Source organism: Gekko japonicus, unplaced genomic scaffold, assembly GCF_001447785.1.
Source record: "Gekko japonicus isolate JY-2015 unplaced genomic scaffold, Gekko_japonicus_V1.1 scaffold6175, whole genome shotgun sequence".
NCBI classification, from domain to species: Eukaryota; Metazoa; Chordata; class Lepidosauria; order Squamata; family Gekkonidae; genus Gekko; species Gekko japonicus.
This window is the reverse complement of record NW_015167242.1, coordinates 22,953-32,940: the sequence shown is the minus strand read 5'-3', so window position 1 is coordinate 32,940 and position 9,988 is coordinate 22,953. Positions and strand designations below refer to the sequence as shown.

The 9,988-nt window shown below is 47.4% G+C and overlaps 1 protein-coding gene across 1 annotated transcript in view; it reads left to right on the top strand.

Annotated features, from left to right (window-relative positions):
* Window positions 1–9,988, top strand: part of LOC107112117 (zinc finger protein 208-like) — a 26,860-nt gene that overhangs the window by 802 nt on the left and 16,070 nt on the right. The window contains exons 2-3 of the mRNA XM_015413191.1: window positions 4,204–4,330; window positions 6,615–8,230. Coding sequence (XP_015268677.1) covers window positions 4,204–4,330; window positions 6,615–8,230 — 1,743 coding nt within the window. The remainder of the gene's footprint in view (window positions 1–4,203; window positions 4,331–6,614; window positions 8,231–9,988) is intronic.

The window sequence follows — 9,988 nt, the reverse complement described above, 5'->3', positions numbered from 1 at the left end:
TGCTGAACTCCCTACCCAAATTCTGCCCTCTACAAGCAATCTTGAGGAGCTTCCGGAACTGGAATTAGCAGCCCTAGTGGAAGGCTAGATGTGAAGCTTTGGTAGAAGTTCCTCAGCCAAACCAAAAAGGTGTTTGTGTGTGTGTGGGGGGTGATATTCCCTGTGGAACGCGTGGCAGAAGTCCAGTTTGCAATTCTTGACAGTTGGAAGGTGGCTGTTGAGAAACCTTTATAAAAGTCTTGTCAGGTTCGCTTGTGCCGTAGGAAAAAGGATCTGGGCTCCTACCAGTAACTGGTTGGAGAAAGAAGCAACACTGCTCCTTCTCTAGAAACGGGCCAGAAGACCTGGAATTCACTGTGAGATGAAATTTTTATTATTTGATTCTTTCATGCCCCTCCTATCTCCACAAAAGGAGCTGTGGTGGCTCAAGTGGTTAAGACGCTGAACTGCAGGCTGTCGAAAGTTGGTAGTTCAGCAGTTCAAGACCCGAGTGTGCCACATGACGGAGTGAGCTCCCGTCTCTAGTTCCAGCTACTGCCAACCTAACAGTTTGAAAGCAAGAAATTGCAAGTAGATAAATAGGGACCACTTCGGTGGGAAGGTAACACCGTTCCGTGCGCCTTGGTGTTTAGTCATGCCACATGACCACGGAAACGTCTTCGGACAGCACTGGCTCTTCGGCTTGGAAACGGAGATGAGCACAGCAACCCTAGAGTCGGACTCGACTGGCTTTCGAGCAAGGGAACCTTTACCTTTCTCCACAAAGGGGACCCAACATGACTTACATCATTCTCCTCTTCTCCATTTTATCCTCAGAATGACCTTATGAGGTATGTTAGGCCGAGAGCATGTAACTGGCTGAAGGTCACCTGGCAAGTTTTCATTGCAGAGTGGGGATTCGAACCTGGGTCTCTCAGGTCCCAGTTTGTCACTCTAGCTGGCTTTCAAAAGATATTTTTAGGTGATCCAAAGTACTCTCTTGTCATCCCCTAAAAACGTAGTTCTTAGTGAAGAGGCCAGTGGTCAGAACATAAGAGATGTCAATGTTGGATCAGGCCAAAGGCCCATCCAGTCCAACACTTTGTATCACACAGTGGCCAGAAATACACAGAAATTCAGTTCTGTGGGAAATCTGGGAGACAGTATTGGGATATGATTTTTCTTGGTGATCTTTCATCCGGTTTGGTGTGGTGGTTAAGAGCAGCAGACTCTAATCTGAAGAACCGAATTTGATTCCCCACTCCTCCACATGCAGCTGCTGGGTGACCTTGGGTCAGCCACAGTTCTTGCAGAGCTGTTCTCGAGAGCAGTTCTCTCAGAGCTCTCTCAGCCCCACCTACCTCACAGGGTGTCTGTTGTGGGGAGGGGAAGGGAAAGGAGATTGTAAGCTGCTCTGAGACTCCCGAGTGAAGGGCGGGGTATAAATCCAATCTCCTCCTGCTCCTCCGCCTCTCTGCCCTGTTGTTGGCCCTCTAGAGGAACTGGCTGGCCACTGTGTAAGACAGGACGCTGGACTAGATGGACTATTGGTCTGATCCAGCAGGGCTCTTCTTATATTCTTAAGAATGGGAATCCAGATGTTGCCCAGCCCAGAAATATATCAGGGGTGGGGGATGATCAAACTGGCCAACAACCTTTATTCACTACTTTAGATCTAACTCCACTTTTAATATTCCCAGGTATTCATACATCAACACTTGTAGGTCGTATTAAAGTTCATTGTATGCTCTTTACGGATGATCTTAAAAATGAATTCAAGTGGTGCACGCTAACCGAAAAAGGAGGGGAAAAGAGAGATGCTAAAGTGAGAAATTCAGGGATCAGAAGTCGTGCTAACTCCTGCCACCAAGCTCCTCTTCAGAGGCTTGGCTGTATATTTATCAGAAAGCTGAATGCAAAAAGGGTAGTTAGCAAAAAGAAAAGCTCAAGTGTCTTCATTGGTGGTACTCACTCTGTGGCTCATGGAGAGCCACATGTGCAGTTTTCATACATGCACAATGTTTGGGGCTCCCGTTTTCCCAGCGGACAAGCCACAGCCCTCCGCGTTTGCCCCTCCCCCCCAAATTGCCATGTGCAGTATACTACATATATAAAAGCCCTAGCGTATTGGCACCTTCCGGCTCTCCCATTGGCTCTGCTGTGCACTCCACCAGCCATTGGCCAGTCAACTGCCACTCAAGAGTACTCACGTACCATTGGTTGGGTGCTGGGTCCGCTCCTGTCCCCCACCCATTGCCGGCTTGGTCTCTCTTCCCTGCCTGAATAAACTGCCAAAATGGCTGGCTCTACTGCTACTTGGCTCCTCCGTGGCTGGCTGGCTACTGAGGTGAGCCACCAGCCGTCAAACCATTCTCTTCTCCTGCTGTGGGGCTCACTTTCCCCTCTGGCTGTTGCTAGGCAACCAAGCTTGGTTCTGTCAGTAAAAAGGCAGGAGCAGGAAGCCCTTTCCAGGCCTACTACGGCCTGAACGCATTGGGGCCAGTCCTGACTAGGGTTGCCAGCTTCAGGTCAGGAAATTCCTGGAGATTTTGTGGTGAAGTCTATGGAAGCCAGAGTTTGGGGAGTTTGGGGAGGGGAGAAGCCTCAGCTGAATAGAATGCTATAGAGGGTAGGTTGATGGTTGGGTGGGAAGGAGATAGGGTTGCCCAATCCAGGTTGGGAAATTCCTGGAGATTTGAGGGGTGGAGCCTGGAGAGGGTGAAGTTTGAGAAGGGGTGGGACCTCAGACAGGTACAATGCCATAGACTTCACCATCCAAACCAGCCATTTCCTCCTGGGGAACCATTGTTGCCAATCTCCAGGTGCGGGCTGGAAATCACTCAGAATTACAACTGCTCTTCAGATGGCAGAGATCAGTTCCCCTGGAGAAAACGGTGGACTCTGTGTCATTATACCCTGCTGAGGATGCCACAGCAAATTGACCCTAAGTGCCTAAGGCCAGGGCACCCACCCAGAGCCTCTTTCTAGAGCTCATATTTATTTCAACAATGGGCCTTTTTCCTAGTATGCTATAATGTCAGGAATGCACTTGCTTTTTGAAATGTACACTCCATTGGGGCAACCACCCTACAGACCCTGCTGGAGTTGGATGCCAGTCTGGACTCCACTCATGCTGGAGACTTCAGCAGAGGCTCCTTAGGAGAAAATAGGTGTTCCCTTGGATACTTTGAGCACAATCCCTCTCCAATCACATCTGGTCATTAACGTCAAGGTATTTGGGTCGATTGACATGAGCAATCCAGACAAACTGCTCGAGAAAATTGCTGCCTTCTGGGAGACCAACCTGGCTTTCATTAGGACTGAGCGCCAGGAAAGAGGCAGACTCCCAAGGCCAGAAGAAGTTCTGGAAGAAGTGAATGTTTTTCCCCTCTTCTTTCCCTCACCTGGCCAGCACTCGGCTTTGCACCCCTTTTTGCTGCCTCATCGTGCTTTCACACACACTGAGTAAAGCACTTTCAGTCTGCTTTCAGAGCACTTTAGCAACTGTCTGCAAGCCGATTTTTGCCCCTTCGCCCAGTAGTTTCTAGTTGCAAAGTACATTGAAAGTGGGTTGAAAGTGTTACTCAGCATGTGTGAAAACATTTTCAGTCACGCCCACAAGAGTGTGCTCTCCCTCTTCCACCCGTGGCCTGTGTCTTCCCTCTTCTCAGGACGTGACAGGAAAGAAGCCTCCAACTCTGCCACTCCTTCGGCCGTTGACTCAACCGATCTGCTCCTCTCCCTGCTTGGAAGGAGCTCTGCAGACTCATTCTTGCTCTCCCCAGGAGGGCATCGACCAGTCTCGCCCCCACCCAGTTAGCAGTTCAAGCGAGGACGGAGTTAAAAAAATCTGCGTCTCCTTCAGTACCCCGGAGGGCAAGCCCTGGCTCTCCTCTCAGCCACATATCGGTGTGCTTTTGCATATTCCAATCCTCCTCTCTCCGGAAGTGCCTTCCCTCTAGAGGTCAAGCAGAGAGGTCGAAGGAGGAGGAAGCCAGAGCAGGCGGGAGGCTGGTAACCCCGTGAGAGCCCTGGCCATTCCTCTGTTCCCTGGATTCCCTCAAGGAGCACTGGGAAGGGGAAAGCCTCAGGGCCCGGATCCCCTCCTGGCTGCTGCTGTTCAGGGATCGTTTTAATACCCGTGTTTGGATTTATTTCTCACGGACCAATTTCCCAGTGATGGGAAGGATTACTTTCTTCTTCCGCCTCCTCCTTCTCCTCCAGGATCCGGTGTCCTTCGAAGAGGTAGCCGTGTATTTCACCCGGGGGGAGTGGGCCCTGCTGAGCCCAGCCCAGAGAACTCTCTACAAGGAGGTCATGCTGGAGAATTTTGGGAACGTGGCCGCTCTGGGTGAGGGATCTTCTCTCCTCGATGCTGTTGGGTGTGGCTGAGACTCCTCTTTGTTCATAGTTGCTGCTGAGGAAGGATGCGGTCGGTCCATTTGGCTAAGTAGTCCTTTGTACACATCTGGCAAGGGTTCTCCATGCACACAAGTGAGGCGCTCTCTAGCAGTCTTTGGACCCCGTGAGAGGGCTTCAGAAGGGGCGTCAAGAGATGCTGGGTTGGAGAGGGTGGGCGGATCCAAGCAGGGGCGTTTCCTCCAGGCTGACCTTACCTCACCTGTGCTGCGATGTGACTGTGGAGGACACACGGATGGCCTCTCTGCCAGTCTCATAAGTTCTCAAGGATGGTGCCTGAGACTAATTGTTTTGCAAGCCTTCCAGCATTCGTGTTGAGGGTCCTTTACCAGGGCCGGTCCTGGATTTTTAGCCTCGTTGAAGTCGGGGGGCTGCAGCTCCAGCCCTTCCAGGGAAGGGGGGGAACGGGATAAAATGATCTGCCCATTGAGTCTCATCATGACTATGACCTCATTCCCTCATGCTCTGGAGCATTTTAGGTTTCCAAGTGGATTCTCTGGTGGGAGCTTGGAAAGGTGAAGCTCCCAGAACTTACTGAAAAGGCTACCCCTCGCGAACCTCTCCCGCCCTTGGGACAGAACCCAGCCCTGCAATTTTCTATATAATAGAGAGACCCTTAGATGTTCCCTCTAAGCTGTGGAGTCTTGTGAGCAGGAATTCTACTTTGTGCGCTACTGGCATTAAAGTTGTGAGCGAGCGATTTGGCTCCGGCATCAATCAGTTTGCTCTGGAGCCCTCCTTCCTGAGCTGAGACAAAGATGTGTGAGCTGGAGGCTAAAAAACTCACACTAACTCAGCTTAGAGGGAACACTGCATGTGACCCAGGTGACCTTTAGACGGCCAGACGAGTAATTAACTCATGGAATTCTCTGCGGTGGGAAGTGGTGGCAGATACAAGCATTGGCAGCTTCAAGAGGGCATTGGATAAACACATGGAGCAGAGGTCCGTCAGTAGCTATTAGCCACAAAGTATAGTTGGAACACGCAGTCTGGGGAATTGATGTTGTGAATTCTTGGAGTTTGGGGGGGGGGGCAACAGCGGGAGGGCTTCTGCAATTCTGGCCCCACTGGTGGACCTCCAGATGCTACCTGGGTTTTGGCCAGTGTGTGACAGAGAGTGTTGGACTGGATGGGCTACTGGCCTGATCCATCATGGCTTCTCTTATGTTCTTAGCAGCTGGGTGACTTGGAAGGGGCCGGCAGACAACCATCCCAACGGTTTAAGTTCCCTCTGTGTCCGCTGTCTCCAAAATCTGACCCTCTCTTATTCTCCGGAAAAATAAATCAGTTGTAAAGATTTTGTAAAAAAACCAATTTTTTTGACAGATTCACTGATTCTTTTTACGTAAGACTGAAAACTCACTGGGTGATATTTTCCTCTCCGGATCTTTGCCCCTCTACCAATGTTCACTCTAAGCTGTGGAGTCTTGTGAGCAAAAATTCTACTTTGTGAGCTACTGGCATTAAAGTTGTGTGTGAGTTTTAGTTTCCTCTGGAGCCATCCTTCCTGAGCTAAGACAAAAATGTGTGAGCCAGAGGCTAAAAAACTGTGAGCTAACTCACACTAACTCAGCTTAGAGGGAACACTGCCCTCTACCTGGTCCAATACCCCACCCCTCACCTATTACTTGTCTGTTGTGCCCGTAGGGATATAGTCAAGTTGGCTTGGAAGAGTCAAACTGATCTGCACGGAACAGAAGTCTAATTTTCTGCTCTTTTTTCATGATGAAAAGGACCAGTGACTGCCAAACCCAACCTGATCTCCTGGCTGGAAGGAGAAGAAGAGCTGTTCTTCCTGTTCTCGGCTGAAGAGGCGGGACTGGCAGGTCTGTGGTGGGACGGAGTGTGGCTTATTCTTCCTTCCTAGGGCGGGTGGGTTTCTTTTGTGACCTTCTTTATCCTAAGAGCTGGTTCTCCATTGAGCCGGGGTAAGGAGTGAATGCTGAAAAGGTGCCTGTGGAGGTTGAAGAGCAAAGAACAAAGCAACCTGTAGCTTGCATCACTGCCTGAGGAGAAACTCCCTGGCTTGTGGATTCGTTTTTGAGAAGCCCCTCTGAACTCCTGATTTTTCTGTAACAGTATAGGACCAGATTACCAACAAAGGCTTCTCAAAGTGTGTCTAGTTTTGCACTCCCGACCACAGTTAATGTAGTCCGTTCTCTCATGTTCCTGCTCTGTTTTTCACACTGTTCATGATAAGTGTCTCTTTCTTTCAGCTGGGGGTATGCAGAGAATTCAGGGAGAGGCGGGAAAATATCAATGCGTGGAGTGTGGAGAAAGGTTCAGGTGGAGTGACAAGCTTACTTCCCATCAACAAACCTATACAAGAGAGAAACCATATAAATGCCTGAAACACTTCAAGCAGAGTGGAAGCCTTATGTATCATCAGAGAATTCACACAGGGGAGAAACCTTATAAATGCCTCGAATGTGGGAAAAGCTTCAAGCATAGTGGAAACCTTATGTATCATCAGAGAATTCACACAGGGGAGAAACCATATAAATGCCAGGAGTGTGGAAACAGCTTTACTAGCAAACAAAGCCTTATTGACCATGAAAGAATTCATACAGGAGAGAAACCATATAAATGTCTGGATTGCGGAAAAAGCTTTCCACGGAAGAATACTCTAACTTTCCATCAAAGAATTCACAGAGGAGAGAAACCACATAAATGTCTGGAGTGTGGAAAAAGCTTTCGACAGAAGACTATATTAACTGTCCATCAAAGAATTCACACAGGTGAGAACCCATATAAATGCCTGGAGTGTGGGAAGTATTTTAGTAGCAAAGGAAACCTTACTTACCATGAAAAAATTCATAGAGGAGAGAAACCATATAAATGTCTGGAGTGTGGGAAAAGCTTTCCACGGAAGGATATGCTAACTTTCCATCAAAGAATTCACACAGGGGAGAAACCACATAAATGTCTGGAGTGTGGGAAAAGCTTTCGACAGAAGAAGATATTAACTGCCCATCAAAGAATTCACACAAGTGAGAACCCATATAAATGCCTGGAGTGTGGAAACTGCTTTACTTGCAAACGGAACCTTACTTACCATGAAAGAATTCATACAGGGGAGAAACCCTATAAATGTTTGGAGTGTGGAGAAAGCTTTCCACGGAAGGATAGGCTAACTTTCCATCAAAGAATTCACACAGGGGAGAAACCATATAAATGCCTGGAGTGTGGCAACTGCTTTGCTAGCAAACAAGGCCTTACTTACCATCAAAGAATTCATACAGGGGACAAACCATGTAAATGCCTGAAGTGTGGAAAGTACTTTAGTAGCAAAAAAAACCTTATTTACCATGAAAGAATTCATACAGGGGAGAAACCTTATCAATGCCTGGAGTGTGGAAAGTACTTTCGTAGCAAAGGATGCCTTACTTACCATGAAAGAACTCATACAGGGGAGAAACCCTATAAATGCCTGGAGTGTGGAAAGTGCTTTAGTCGCAAAGGAAACCTTACTTGCCATGAAAGAATTCATGGAGGGGAGAAATCCTATAAATGTCTGGAGTGTGGAAAGTCCTTTCGTAGCAAAGGAAACCTTACTTGCCATGAAAGAATTCATACAGGGGAGAAACCCTATAAATGCTTGGAGTGCGGAAAGCCCTTTCGTAGCAAAGGAGGCCTTATTTACCATGAAAGAATTCATACAGGGGAGAAATCATGCAAATCCCTGGTATGGCAAAAGTTTTCCATGGAAGGAGACACTAAGTTCGCATCAAAGAATTTACACTGTGGAGAAAGCGTAGAAATGCCTGGAGCGTGGGAAGAAAAGGAGACTGGAAAATTAGAAACCAACCTTATTTCCATAGTTAAAATACTGTCTTAAACTGTCCTGTTTCAGTAGAAAACAGAACGATTTGAGTCTAGATATCTGAAGAAGTGAGCTGTGACTCATGAAAGCTCCATATCCTGCCACAAATTTAGTTAGTCTTTAAGGTGCTACCAGGCTCTTGCTCTTTTATACTGTGACATTAACACGGCTACCTGTTGCATTCTGTTGCACACCTTTTGTGGAATGCTGGAATTGTAGGAGTCCTGCTCACCTTGCTGGCTAGGACATTCCCCCAAGTGGGAGCCACATAAGTGAATTGTTCTGTATGTGTTGCTCTCAGTCTGACCCATGATTATTGTACAGATTAGGAAACCAGTAGCAATAGATCATATTGAGAGAAGCATTCCTGTAGCTCTGTAGACCAGGATGTTGAACTCATTTGTTATTAAAGCCGGATCTGACATAAATGGGACTTTGTTGGGCCAGTTCATGTGTATCATAAAATGTAATGCCAGGTACCAGAGATATAAACTTTATAACGGACACAGACAAACACAATTAAAGATATTATTTTTTGACTTAAAATACAAACATGCTTAAAACATTAACACTTGCAATATTTTGCTTATTTAACAGTCTTTGATAACTGACACCTCTTGCTCTGAATTCTTGAATCAAAATCTGGAGACAATGTCTGTGCTGTAGTAAGCTTGAGTGTGTCTGGAGTGGGGAGCAAACCCTTTCCCCAGCCTGCTCTTATGATCAATACACTGAGGCTACGACCAAGAGGAAAACATGAAATGGCTGGGCATTGCAAGCTTCCCCCCCCCCCCCCCCCCCAGTGTACTCAGAGTGGCAGTGGCTCTTCAGGGTCTCAGGTTGACGTCTTTCTCATAATAAGCCACAGATAAAGGGAAAAGGGAAGCAGTTACTTAAGACAGCCAGTGTGGTGTCTAATTAGGATCTGAGAAACCCTGGACCTTGGGCCAATCACACACTTTCAGCCTAACCTACCTCACAGGGCTGCTGTTGTGAGCATCAAATGGAGGAAGGGCTCTTCCTATGCCATTCCTATTCCCTTCCTCAGTTTCCTTCTAACAGCCCTGTGAGGTCAGTTAGGCTGGGAGGGAAGGCCTGGACCAAGGTTAGCTAGAGACTACATCTCTATTATCTGATCTCCTCAGGGAAGTAACTGCGGGTCCAGTTCTACCACATCTTATCAAGCCAGATAATCCTATTGAAACCAAACATGTGAGAAGGGCATGCATGAATACAGCTACTCTGGCTGCATTTCACACTTGACATTACCCCACTCTTTCATCAGAGGCAGTTAGATTTTACTTTTAAAAAGAACAGTTTCTCCCTCCATTTCCAAATAGACTTTTGGAAAGGGAAAGGAGTTTGTAAGCCTCTCTGAGACTCAGAGTGAAGGGTGGGGTATAAATCCAATCTCTTCTTTATAAATAGCCTTCCTAGGAAACATGCATCTTCCACACTAGGCTCTGTCAGAAACAACACCAGTAACACAAAAAACATAAGCTATCCATATATATATATATTTTTAAAAAAACCTGCTCACAAATCCACATTCCCGAGAAACTGCCAAGACTTCTCTTTCTCCCCTCATTCAAAATCAAAATGTCTTTTAAAAATGACAAAACCCAAGCTTCGAGCAAGCCAAGCGGTGCCAGGTGGTCTCTACCCTCCAACCCAGACCCAGAAGTACAGGACGGAGCAGAGGAAGTTTTCAGATTCCTTTCCACTCCAGGTGCGTGCAGAATTTATCTTTCACTACACACGTCTGTC